The sequence below is a fragment of the Ambystoma mexicanum genome, chromosome 8 (assembly GCF_040938575.1).
Source record: "Ambystoma mexicanum isolate Mex_15411 chromosome 8, UKY_AmexF1_1, whole genome shotgun sequence".
NCBI classification, from domain to species: domain Eukaryota; kingdom Metazoa; phylum Chordata; class Amphibia; order Caudata; family Ambystomatidae; genus Ambystoma; species Ambystoma mexicanum.
This window is the reverse complement of record NC_090929.1, coordinates 1,380,238,923-1,380,252,446: the sequence shown is the minus strand read 5'-3', so window position 1 is coordinate 1,380,252,446 and position 13,524 is coordinate 1,380,238,923. Positions and strand designations below refer to the sequence as shown.

At 47.3% G+C, this 13,524-nt stretch overlaps 2 protein-coding genes across 12 annotated transcripts in view; one reads left to right on the top strand and one right to left on the bottom strand.

Moving 5' to 3' along the window:
- The window catches only part of UROS (uroporphyrinogen III synthase), a 1,119,872-nt gene extending 1,110,447 nt beyond the window's left edge, over nucleotides 1-9,425 (bottom strand). For 4 of the 10 annotated variants that reach the window (XM_069611495.1, XM_069611506.1, XM_069611502.1 and 1 more), the window contains exon 1: nucleotides 8,554-8,710. The gene's annotated coding sequence lies outside the window, so the exon portion shown is untranslated. Of the gene's footprint in view, nucleotides 1-8,553; nucleotides 8,711-9,247 lie in introns of those variants that run through there. The other 6 variants (XM_069611496.1, XM_069611501.1, XM_069611504.1 and 3 more) reach the window with 3 other exon arrangements.
- Nucleotides 9,002-13,524, top strand: part of BCCIP (BRCA2 and CDKN1A interacting protein) — a 313,225-nt gene continuing 308,702 nt past the window's right edge. Inside the window, exon 1 of one of the 2 annotated variants that reach the window (XM_069611493.1) lies at nucleotides 9,002-9,185. In XM_069611493.1, coding sequence (XP_069467594.1) covers nucleotides 9,060-9,185 — 126 coding nt within the window. In that variant the 5' untranslated portion in view covers nucleotides 9,002-9,059. The remainder of the gene's footprint in view (nucleotides 9,186-13,524) is intronic. The other variant, XM_069611494.1, reaches the window with a different exon arrangement.

Sequence of the window (13,524 nt, the reverse complement as noted above, 5' to 3'; positions counted from 1 at the left end):
GCGTGAGAGCATGGCCAGGGGCATGGATTGAGGAAGGGCTGACAGAGAACATAACGTTCCTGGAGCTGTTGCCCATCGCAGTCAGCTTCCACTTACGGCAGGCGAGGTTGGTCAATAAGAAGATCACGTTGTGGTGCGACAAGCTGCCAGTGGTGCAGGTAGTGAATAGTGACGCAGCTAGCTGCCCATTAGTGCTTGCCCTGCTAAGGTTTTTAACAATGACATGGTTGAGGCTGAACACAGAGGTGAGGGCGAGGCATATCCCGGGCGTGCAGAACAGTATAGCTGATGCTTTGTCTCATTTTCAGTGACAGAGATTCAGGCAGCTCATACCGGGTGCAGAAGAGGAGATGTCAGTGGCACCGGAGTGGCTATGGGGGATAGCAAGGAGGTTCCGAGGACACTTGTGGACAATTTGGTGGCCCCAGGTACATTGATTTCCAGAGATAGCAATGCCCAGTGGGTCAATTACGGAGCAGGAGATGCTGAAGTTCATAACAGGGGCCTGCATGGCCAGAAGAAGCAGTGCGTGGCAGCCACCACATTAGCGTCAGTGGCTTTCTTTACCATGACCAGAGGGGAGGCCGACCACACTAAAAGCGAGGTCATGAAGGCAGCCATGAAGGGCTGGGAGAGGATGGAAGGAAGTGAGCCGGACCACAGGCAGTCCATCACCTTAATAGATCTGGCAGCCATTATGAACGAGGCCATATACTCAGGAGCTTATGAGACCAGCCTCTTCAGAGCAGCTTTCAGATTGGCTTTCTTTAGTGTTAGCGAGCTGGAGGCGGCTAACAAAGCAGGGGATGGCCAGGGCGTCCTCAGTGAAATGGATGTGGTACTGCAGGAACAAGAAGTGGCCATGCTGCTGAGGAGGGCAAAGACAGACCAGGCTGGGTAGGGGCAGTGGGTCCGGGTGCACTCCATAAGAGAGGTCAGCTGCTGCCCGGTATGTCTGCTACAAGCTTTCTTGGCGGCAAGGCCCAGGGGCGCGGCAAATCTGCCACTGACAGTCTTTCAGTTCAGGGCAGTGTTGGTCATGGTATTGAAAAGAGTGGGCAGGTACCCGAAGCAGTATGGCGCCCACTCATTCAGAATAGGAGCGGCCTCCACGGCAGCGGGGGCAAGGGCCAGCGTTCAGGTGATTAAAGAGATTGGGTGCTGGAAATCAGGGGCCTACAAAAAGTACATCAGAGCTGACAGAATGTAGAGCTAGCCTTTGAAAGTATGTATCTATGTCTTTAACCCCATGTAGGGGATGCCATGTGTAAGGAAAACATGGTGGCAACAGAAAAGAGACACAAGTGATCACAGTTAAAGGATGTTTATTAAACTGTATAGGCAGGTTGGAAAAATGCCTATTCTAGACCTAAATCTAAGATGGGAGCAAGCTTCGACCATCAAACAATAATAAGGTAGTCCTATTGGCGTTTTGTCAAATAAAAAGGTCCTATACTAAAAAAAGCCTATTGCCAATCCATACGCTAAATACAAAAGAAGTGTGGGATAATGTTCATAAGAAAGAAAGAAGTGTTCACAAATAATAAGTCAGGATGCAGTAGTTGGGGTTCTCCCTTCCCCACGTTTTAAGCACGAGACAAGGTAGGGTTCTGGAGCAAAACTGTCACGTCTCCCAGCACACACTCTGGTATACATACTACGGGTACACCAATTGGCCCACACCTACCCGATACAGCGACCACCACCCACCAGGGCACTTGTGATTCACAAGCTCATATACACAAGCAGCGGCGACGTCCCGTCAGACAGGGGAGATCCATTGTTGGCATTCCGGGAGTTTTCCGACCCTCCCTCCGCTGGCAGCTACCATGGAAACTCCCACATGGTTGATGCTGCGGCCCGGGTGCACGGAGAATTCCACGTCACGTGACGAAGCATCCACAACAGCCTTGTTCAACATCACGAATCACGTGACACGCTTCCCCGTGACCCGCATCATGTGACTGCATTGCGCAGTTAAAAGCATCGGGAAACACGGAAACAGTGCTTCACAGCTGCTGCTCGTAAGGACTGTTTGGCGTCTTGGATACTCTTGGATTACTAGGTACTACGACCACGGAACGTTACAGGGATTGTTTTTCTCTTGTCTCCTTGCATCCGTCAACTGCTGGATCATTGCTTTGAACGTCGTTGTTTCTACTGGATTCCGACCTCATACTTGTTAACTGGACTGCACTTGGATCATCCTCTGTATTCAACTTTTCAGCTCTTAGATTCTACTGGTTTTTGACCTTGTTTCTGTTAGCTGGACTGCTAAAGGATTACCTCGAGTACAACTCATCTTGGCCCAGGTGTTTTCCCACTACCCAAAGCCTCGCTTGAATCAAGCGCCACTGACTCTGCTGTTGACCCCTTGATGTTGATCTTTCCCATTAAGGCCCTTGTCATCATTACACTTAGGTAAGCCTTGCTACGACTTGTCCTTATACTGCATTATTGCCCAATTGCATCATTTGACTAATCACTCATTGCCTTACAGTGGTCAGGGGGTCCTTCCGGCGTTCCTGGTTCCAGATTGATGGCTCACTACACCTGTGGCCTCGAAGATTGCACAGGTAGTGATTGGTATTTCTACTTGTGCGGTACTTGGGGACGGAGGTATCATTAATCTGCACGACCATCAAGAACAGAACAGACTGTGAAGCCCTTCTGGTCGTCCAGATCATGAATACCTCCGCCGGGGACCCTGTGACCGCTCTAATGCAAGTAGTTGCGGCACTTAGGACCGACATGGCCGCAGCCACGACGGCAATCCACCACCGTCTTGATGCCTTACAGAGCTCCCGTTATCCTCTACCCGGTGATGCTGAGTTCGGGGACACCACCCCCCAAGATCCGGCTCCTTCCACTCCCTCTACTACTCCCACTCCCTTGGTACTCCTAACCCCATTCCCTCTTGCCGCTCCAGAACAATATCAGGGCGATCCCAGGAAGTACTGCACATTCTTGAATCAGTGCAAACTCCATTTTTTATGTCGGCCCCAAGCATTCCCCGATTCTGTCACTAAGGCTGCCTTTCTCCTTTCCCACTTATCTGGTGTGGCAGCTACCTGGGCGAACCCCTTATTGGAGAATGATCAACCTGCTTTATATGATTTCGACCTTCTAGTGAACGAAATGGCAAAGGTGTTTGACACTAGATACAAGGCACAATCCCGAGACCTGGAACTGCTAGATCTCACCCAGGGTAGACAGACACTTATTGAATACATCACCCGCTTTAACCAACTCGCTGCAGAGACCTCATGGCCTGAGAACAAAAAAGCCATTGTGTTTTACAGAGGTCTATGTAATGCCATGAAAGACGCCCTCTCTGTGGTTCCATCCCTTCCCTCCGTCTTTTCAGATCTAGTGGACCTAACCCTGCAGGTAGACGCTTGTAGATTAGAGCATAGGGCAGAGACCGGCCTTTCTAGTCAACCACCTTTGGCAAACACAAATCATGAACCCATGCAAATAGGCGGGATTCAGAGTCCCATAACTCAGGCTGAATGGGAACACAGGAGAACAGATAATGCCTGTTTTTACTGTGGAATCAGTGGGCATTATGTGAAGGAATGCCCCTGTCGCCCAAGAAATAAGAATCCGTTTTTTCAGAAGGCTCGCCCCCGAGACCCGGGGTACGGGCGAGCACTTCCCTGACCCCCACTGAGCCTACCTTTGGTCCTATCAGGCCTATTGTAGTCCAGGCCCTGTTGAAACCTACAAGGGATTATATACACCCAATACACATAGTGATCGACTCAGGGGCCACTGGCTGTTTCATAGACATTGCACTGGCCCACAATCTCAACTTACCCTTGATCAAGAAGGAACACCCAGAACCAGTACAGGCAGTGGATGGTACCTCCCTCGCTTCTGGCTCGATCAAGCATCAAACTGCCCCTATGGAAGTGGTGATCCAGGACACCCATAAGGAAACACTCATTTGATCTCATCACGACACCACAGTTCGGTATTATTCTGGGCATTCCTTGGCTGAGACAACATAATCCGTTGATCAATTGGGGTACTGGACAGGTTACTTTTGAGTTCGAGATCTGTCAACATTACTGTCTAACGGAACCTGAGACGCTCTCCACTCCTGCTAGCATTCTTGGAGCTATGGCCTCTTCCCATATCGAAGATGTAGTCCTGACAGTTACCACACCACATACTGTGGGTGCTGTACTGGCGGGGATCCCCAGTGAATATCACGACTTCCTAACGGTTTTTGACAAAGTCACGGCAGAGGATTTGCCACCACACAGACCCTATGATTGCCCCATTGATCTAGTCCCTGATGCATTGATACCGAAGGGAGAATATATTCCTTATCGCAATCAGAGGAACAGGCCCTAAACGTATACATCCAGCAAGCTCTACGGTTAGGTCACATACGGCCCTCCTGTTCTCCAGCTGCCAGCCCTATCTTTTTTGTGCCCAAAAAAGAAGGCGACTTGCGTCCTTGTGTCGATTACAGACGATTGAATGCTATCACCATTGAGAACCGGTAATGTCTTTTTAAAACAGTTCACTGTGGACATCCCTCTGCCGGGTTCAGTCTGGTCAACACACTGTATATTGGACCTGTTCATCGGGATCCCTCCTTCGGGTTCACTCTTGCCAACTTTGTCAATCACTTCAACTCTTTCATGCGGGATTCACTTCCCAATATTCTGTTGGTCAAAGCCTTGCGACTATACAGAGGATTTTACTAGACCACAGTATGGCCACTTTGACCCATCTCTCGCCTTTCCCAAGACCTTCTGGTTATAGTAGTTTTCAACAAAAAAAAAAATCGGGTAATCTGCCAGAGTTTCCCCGAGTGAGCACCCACCTGGTGCCTGACTCCTCTGTTGCTGGATTTCTCCCTTATGGTATCAACAGTTCTTTATACTTTCAGAGTTCAATTAGCCGTTGGCTGCTTTCGTTCAACACAGTTCGGTGTCATGTATCGATATTCCCTACAGAAGAAATGGAAATTACACAAGTAATTCCATTCCTACCCCAACCAACATGGCAGCCCATAGGCCCAATCCTTGTATTCAACTTTTCTGGTCTAGTTGTTTTCAAAATGCCCACTGTGTCTCCTGCTTTAAAGACAATACAACAATACATTTACAGCAGACCTTGCGTTACTTAGAATCTAACTGCTTGCTAGCTGCCGGACCCGTGGACCAAGTAAGTGCTCCTTTCTTTCTTTCTTTCTTCCTGCCTCCCCCTTCCCACCTTCCTTTTGCCTTTCTCTCCCTGCTCTATTTCTAAGTTAGCATCTCGGCTTTCTGCCGCGCTAACCGAGTACCCAGCCATTATTATACATTGTGTGAACTAACACCATGTGTAAAAACTTTGTTGACTCTTTCTTCAGTTGTAACCTAAGAGACAGGGTTGTGAATCAACATTTCGCATTCACGGACGGCATACTTGGAAAGCCCTGTGTACATTTCGAACTCCTTTGACTGTATCATTAGTTTGATTCCTTAGCGCATGGAGCGTGACTATTTAGTCTGCACCGCGTATTTGTATTAACATTTCACTTTGTGGAACGGCATTCTTTGAAAGGTCTGCTTGCCATATTCCGTGTGCAGAATACTCTCTGCATCGGCAACATTACCAGCACAGCAGAATTCAGCTCTTTCCATCCACGTATTCCCTACTTCCATCGCAATTTATCATCACCCTGAACTGCAACAACACGCAACACATTCATCGCATTCCTGATTGCGCAACACATGCACCATCCAAAGTGATGAGAGTTCTTTCTAAATGGTAAGCCCAATCCTCAACAGTCTTCCAGAGTTACTCCTTAATTCCTGACTCTCACTCTCTCCATTTCTGAACTTAAGCATACACTAAAACCCTTTATTCTCTCTTCTCTATCGCTACATGGGAGCTGGATTGGAAACTGAATACACTAGTAGACCTCACTATCCCTGCACTGCGTGGAAAAGTTAGAAAACCGATCTTTGAAGTTCCTCTGAGAATCTTCAGGACATCCATCCCTGATCCACTCTTCACAGGTTTTCTTTACCAGGAGGGATTCCCCGACTTTTCCCATGTCCCCGTCTCCTTCTCAGGGACAGGGCTGGAGCCAGGAAGGCTCCTCATTACTTCCCTTTGTACCCACCTTCCATCAGGTAAGGGTTCAGTGAACCGACCTAATTTTAAATGTAATATATCTGTAAAGCATTTCCAGAGTCATAACATTCGGTTTCTTATCGACTATCTGCTCGACTCACCGGCTGTGATAAACCGCTTGGTTTTTCTTCTATCTGCAGTCAAGGTTGGTACCACTGAGACAAGCATCTCTCCCCGGCTTGGTTATCAGCGGAGGAGGGCTCTGTGTACCGTTGACATCTGCTGCAACACACGCTGGCTATTGTTCTCGGTCTTACCATTCCTTCCGTGGAGGGTTCACGGGCCTTGGTCAGGAAGGGCAAGGTCGCTTCTCTCCTTGTCACCATCTCGGTTTGCGTCGCCTTTCTCCTCCTCTTGAACTGATGTGCTGAGTTAGCTCTCTCATTGTGCGGTCTGCCTTGCTCGTATTGTGCTCTCGTGCTCCACCCACCTCTTATCCCTTTGGGGAAGGGCTGTCAGGTGTGTGTGATACTGGTCAATTGCATGATTTTGCCTAACCCTTGTGTTCGGACATGTCAGGTAAATGGCTTGGGTCTTAGTCCATCGTCCTTCGTGATAAATGCGAAAGTGTTTGCGTCGGAAAAGGGGGGTAGAGTGTTCGAGTATCCTACGGGGTAGGTTGGGAAAAATGTGTCATAAGAGAGGGGATACCACGTCTCACCCATCGGTGTCCCACTTCCACTCCCCGAAGAACCCCCCATCCAGGTGATCCTCCCTCCCTGGTCCACCTCCAGGAACTGGATCCAATAGCAGTGGCCGTGTCCTGGCCACCTGGATAATAGACCCCCAGGGACTAGTTAGGGAGACACCTTCAGGTTTCTCACACACACAAGAAAGAAAGGTAGTATGGGTGATTGGCCACTCGCTCATAACAAGAGTGGCAAAGTGGTGGGACACCAGGAGGCATGGAAGAGACAGGGCCCTGAACAACACAGACATGCTATGGTTTGGTAACGAAGGAATGAGGTGGGAGGAGCTGGAGTAAACAGTGGCAGCATTACTGGAGAAGAGAGGCCCTCCCGACATATTGGTTATCCATCTAGGGGGGGGAATTACCTGGCCTGGTTGGGGAGATGGATCCTTGTGCGCGAAATGTACTGCACCATGTGGGCATTCAGTAAGAACTTGGGGGCCTGTGAACTGATGTGGTTAGAAACGATTCCTAGGTTTCTATGGAGTGAGGCCAAGTCAATTGCAGCAGTTGAAAAGTCCAGGAAAAAGCTGAACGTGGCTATGTCAAAATTTTGCAAGGGGGCTGGCTTCTTAACAATCAGGAATGGGCTTATTAATCTAGGAGTGCCTGCTTATTATCAAGAGGATGAGGTGCAACTGTCAGATATGGGCTGGTACCTTTTTTTGCTGAACTTTTGAGGACCCCCTGAGAGGGCGAGGGTGTGACTAGGAGGCCAGTTTCGACAGGGATGGGGTAGAAACCACTTTTTTGCTTTGGCAGTAACTCAGGCGATCGAGCAGTGCCTAAACTAACCCCCTCGCAGGTAACCTAACACAGTGGGGGCCTGTACAGTATAAAGAGGAGCGGCACCCCCCCCAATGGTTGTCAGCTTCCAGCTTGGGCTGGTGTAAAAAAGAAAAGCATAACGGCACTCCCTGCAGCCCATCAGCGGCAGATGCCAATGTGTTTCGGCCAGACCGACAGGCCCTGGGAGCCTTGGGGAGTGGTGGCCTAAGTATGGTGGAAAGGAATGGATAAGTAAAAAAAGAGCTGGCTGGAAATATATGAAGGTTTAAGGGGGTGCCAAGGAATGCGTAAACAAAAAGGTGCTGCCAATCGTCTTGGATTGGAATAAAGTATTGAATATGTTATTGTCTGGTTTGCAGTGACAGTGTGAAATGTGCGATAGTAAAACTGCGGCATTGTTATGCCACAAATGGAGAAGTTGGTCTGGCCTCAGTGATTTAGACACGGTGAGCTGCAACAGGATGGTCGGTAGCTCACCGATGGGTAGCGGGGGGATTGGGGGTGTGGGGGGCAAGCGGCTGCGGTACCCGACTGCCCATGTTAATGCTCAGTGTTGTGGACGTGAAAGTTAAAATACACGAGAACCAACTGTCTTTGATCTCTAGAATACAAATAAACAAGTAGCACTGGATGCTCGCGTTCCTAGGACTAAAACTTGTCTTTCAGGACACTTTCTAAGCAAACGCTGCAGGGGGAGTATTCTGTATTTTGCCTCTCGATTCATGCTGAAATAAATAAAAGGACATTAAAAACATGTCCTCCGCTAGTATAGAGAAGCTTTTGGTCCTGCTTTTATCTTCTATGTGGGACTTGTGTAGCCCTATACGAAATGTTAAAACTTCCAATAACTAAATCGGAAAGAAAGTAAATATGTGACGTACGAAGAAGTGGCAACTTTGGCATGTGCTACTAGGTACCCATCAATAACTTACGGTATCTCAAAGAACCGGTCAGGACTCCGGCCTGAGCGCGCAGCTGCCCAGGTCCTGGCTCCAGTAGCTGCATAACAAGGGTTTACTGAATGGGCCGAGCTGCAGCCCCAGCCTGCGCTACGCGCGTGTATATCTCTTAGCCAGCTTTCGCTTTTCGTTACCCTTATAAACTAAAGATAAGCACGTTAAAACGAACATTAACTGGTTTGTCAGTAGCCGTTCTTTGTTTTGCACTTCCACCTCTACAGCGAGGATATTTCGAAAAAAAATCTCTGTCAAAGCATTGCCGTTCAAAATAGCCCAAACATTGCCAACCCGTAATTTCATGCACAATTGGATTGAGTAGCCCAATTGTGCGGGAAATAGCCCAACATGGCACCCCTTCGTGCAGCTGTCCGCAGGCCGACCCGTCACCCAAATAAGTGTACGCATTGGATAATGCAGTCTCCTTTCCATGTCTATCCAAGAGGTGGCTTGCTTTCTCCGTTCTTTTTGCTGCGAGAAGCATGGCGTCTAGACCAAAGAAACCTGCTCTGGGAGAGGCACAGCAGCCACGGGAGGAGGACATGGACGATTCCGGGGAGGAGGACAGCTCCGAAGAGGACATGGATTCAGAGGAGGAAATCAACGAGGTGGTTTTATAAAACGGGCGTATGTTTTAGTGCTAGAGGAAATTAACTAAAGAGATACTTGCCTGGAAGTCGTGTTCGCTCGCAAGTTATGCGCTTTAGGAGACGTGTTCTATATTGTTAGTTTAGATTCAAATTCACTGAATTCGTACCTTTTTGCAAATGCCAACAAATGAGCCAAGCTATGCTCCACGTGGTACTTCTGGGTCCCTACTGTTTACCTAGCTGGTGGATGTAATTGATTTGTGTGGAAGACTGGAACGGAAACATTTGCTGTTGTGTGAATGTGGTGGCCATCTTGGTTGAGTGGTTGGTAAAGTGGAACCCAGAGAGTTCTAGGGAGCCCTAGTGTGTAACAAACACACCACTTTCTAAGTATTCTACAGAACAAGTTATAATTCAATTAGTTTAGCCGGTTCCTATATCAACATTACAAATGTTCTATGGTGTATCATTTGAACAGAATTGGTGGTTCATACTGAGTCATTGTAAACGTCTTCGTTTTGCTAAGTAAGGGTCGGATCCTAGCAAGGGGTCTCTGTTTACGCATGCTGCAGATGCTCCCAGTTGTTCGATCCCGTTTAGAATTCGTGATCCACGGCGTTTTGTAAAAGCAAATAGTATGCTTTCCATCTCCCAGCTAGAGTTCGCTTACCATGGCATGTTAGTGACGACCGGCTTTTAAATGATAGCTTGAAAATACCTTGCAAAAGGGAGCCTCTCCATTATGTCTAGTGTAGGTGTAGACTTTACTCTGTTTTGCTGAATTTATTTGTTCTAAAAAGTGGTAATAACAGGTTGTTGGGTAGCCAGACTTGCCTACGTTTGCAAATAAAAAAAAGCAAACGAGATTACTCTGGCCTGCGGATTTGCGTAGTGGGTGTGGAGGGGTGGTCGGATCTAAACAAAATACGCTAAATGCAATTTAAATATTCCTGTTTTGTAAATTAATAACAATGCACATGTTCAGTTTAATCATGAGATCATTATATATATGCAGGTATTGCACATTTTTCATTAAAACTCCATAGATAAGCCACTGCAGAATACACTTTATTTCCCCAGGATCACACACGTTTTAGTTAAGTGCTAAAGTCTGGATTTGAGACCAGTCTGCAATTTAGTACTTGCCTGCATTATCTTCTCAGGTCTATTTCGTAGCAGTGCGTGTTTGTTTTTCATTCAAGAATACTCTGTTATCCAAAAGTGAATTGAACAGTACACAAATCCTAGTAAAACATTTTGACTACTATATAAATCATTTTAGAAATATGGTAAGCAAACATAGTTTTGTAGCTTTCTCACCTTTTTGAATGGATGAATACAAGTTCCAGAATGCAAAGTAATACAGGCATGTGACAAATCATGTGTGTAAGGCACCAGTTGGCCATGGGAGCTAAAATGAGTTCCTGGTAGTTGTTTGTTTTGGGCTAATCTGGCTCCTCTAGAGTAGAAGCAGGAACTAAATGGTTCCCAGCTCCCACCAATTTCGAACCCTCGACTCCAACCCTCGTAACGATTGTTAATGTGAGACAATTCCCTGGTTATTGATTGACATCGGCATCGTGTGAACAGAATGCTAAATTCAGCATGAAAGCAAACTCTTATTTGGGTGTGTTATATAAGAACACAATGAACATTAGTTTAAATATGCTTGCGTTGAAATAATGTACATAATTGGATATTTAAATAGGGCTTTATTTGGGCTTTCAGAAGCAAAATATCGCGGTTGACTGATGTTGGGTACGAAGTCCAACTGGTGTGGAACTCGACTTAAAGCTTGGTATGAAGGACCCAACTCTTAATCTAGGCCTGTACTACACAAGTTGTTAGAGTGGCTGAGCAGCCAGGCTTTATCTTTGGAGGGGTAATGTGAGCTGTAGAGCAGTGCACTCAAATGAGTAAACGCAAGGATCCAAGTAAACACCCACTTAGTTATATCAAAATATTTATTTAGATATACAGACAGCAATTCAATCAAACTAAAAATGCAGCAACTAGCAATGACATTCAATGGAAGATGGATTGAAATTAATATAAGAATGCTACACAGTTCCAGCACATGGAGTGACATCAATAAAGATCAATGCTAGCACTAAGCTATCACCTTTACACGTTGAGTTTAGGAGGGAACGTTTCAGTTATATGTAACAGTTAACTGTTACAATGGTCTTTTCTCCCAGAGGGATGTAGGTAGTCTGCTTTTTTCCCCAGAGGGATCTAGTAGTCTGTTTCTCAGCAGAAAACACAATTTAAAACCTATGGTGGAACCGGCACTGCCAAAGCCAATAGGGTTCAGAAGAGGAGCCTTTAGGGAACCAGGATAACTGAAGTCAAGTGGATAGTTATAGTTCTGATGCAGTTCTTCAGAGAAAAAGTTAATCGCAGTCAGTAGTTCTAGAAGGGAGCTCAAGAGGCGCCTAGCTGATGGTGCACACGCAGGCCTGCACAAGTGAGTTGAGGTCCATTCTAGGTGGGTGAAAACAGCACTTTCAAGCCAGGAAGCACCGAAAATGGCACAAAGTAGTTACACCCCTAGCTCCACAGTACCTTTTAAAGATGAAGACTTTCCACCTGGCTTCCTTCCTGATGCAGTGATGCAAACAAAAAAAACAGATTCCTGCTTCTTGGTCGTGGCGACGAAAGGGAGGGCCTTTAGCAGGCTCTTGCGGCAGCACTCTGGAGAGGGACTCGTCAGCAATGGATTTTATTCACTTCAGCAGCTCTTCGTGGTTTTAGGGCCCTTTTTTTAAATTTTAGTATTTATTAAACATTTCGGTGCTGAGGAGGAACGAATATCCCGGTTGGATTTTCCTCAGTCACTCGGTCCTGAAATCTGGTGAGGGGACTTGTGATGAAGAATTCCTGTTTCTGTAGGACCCCATGGATGCCTGCAAAGTTTCAGCCGGATTCATTCCTCGGAAGACGATGCACTTGATGGTCCAGGTACCCACGGGTATTTGGATATTGCAGCCCAGGAAGGTCTCGGCAAGTACGGGGGATGGGGGTCTAAACCAAAATGAAGCGGGCCTCGAGGCTAGTTGGTCCCACCAGCCTAAGGGAGCAAGTTGTCCTTGGTGGATCTTCCCTGTCAATGTGAAAAGGGGGTCAGCACAGCTGCAAGGTTTCACCAGCGCTTGCGCGAACCTGGAAGGTGCTGCTGGCATTTCTGCTTGTCCTCTTCATTGGGTGTCTTGTTCCAGTGGTCGAGTCTGTCTGTAGTCTCAAAATCCTCACCTTTTATGCAGAATTTCATTGTCATGCAGTTGTCAAACACCTGGGTGTGGCTGTCCTCCCGGACAGCCAGCCGCTCAGTTAGAACTGGCTTCAGCTGGGCATTCCTCCAGACAAATGCCAGTGAAGTTTCGGGCTCCTTCCTTCCTTCCTTCCTTCCTTCCCAGACACACTGGAGCCTGGGCAGGCTTCAGGGCTGAAGTCCGCCAAAGGCAAAACGCACAAATGACTCAAACCTAGTCTAAACGAAAGTAAAAGCCTAGAAGGAACTGACAGTCATCTGTCAAAATGGTGAAAAAAGATGATTGGGGCGGGGGGGGGGGGCATTTTGGAAAAATGGTCACCCATGGGTGCTGTACTGCAGCTGAGAAATCAGCCTGCTATCCCTGCACAATAGGTAGTAAAAAATAACCACTGCCACCAGCCATTTGTCAGTCAGTATAACAAAAAGTTACATGAGAAGTGGCATAAGGACTTACAATGTACCCCCCCCCCCAGCACACACCATATAGGGTGGTGTGTGCTGGACCCACAAAAGAAAAGCTAAGTAAAACAAGTCATCCTACTATTCTTGGGAACCGTAGTTCTCACAAGAAAAGGTGTTTAAACCTTGGGCGAAGTCCTCTAAGTGGCACTGCACAGAGGGTTGCTGTGTGTCACTAAGCAAAAAGCAGATGACTATGGAGTTTACCGACTCCATAAAACAGTAGAATCCGAAAAATCCTAGTCGGAGAAAATACATGAGTGAGTGGTAAAAAGTCCCACTCAGGAGTTGAAAAATGAAAGTGCAGAGTCCAGCAAAAGAGCTGGGGGTCTCTAAGGTTAAAGGGAATTAACACAGAACTGAACATTCTCCCTAACAACCAATCACTCAGTTCTTATCACCGGCCATTAACAAGTGTTTAAATGCCCCAGTGGGAACCCTGTGAACTTTACAGTTAGAGTGGACTTGTGCACCTGGTCTCGCAGGCATCCTCCGATGACTACCATGGAAGGAAAGCCAGTGCAGTCTAGTATTGTTTTGCAGGCCCCGTCAATCCCAGAGGTCTAAATCTCTCCCCGGCGAGCCAGCAAAGAGCATGAAAACCCAGAGGCGCTGGGCCAGATC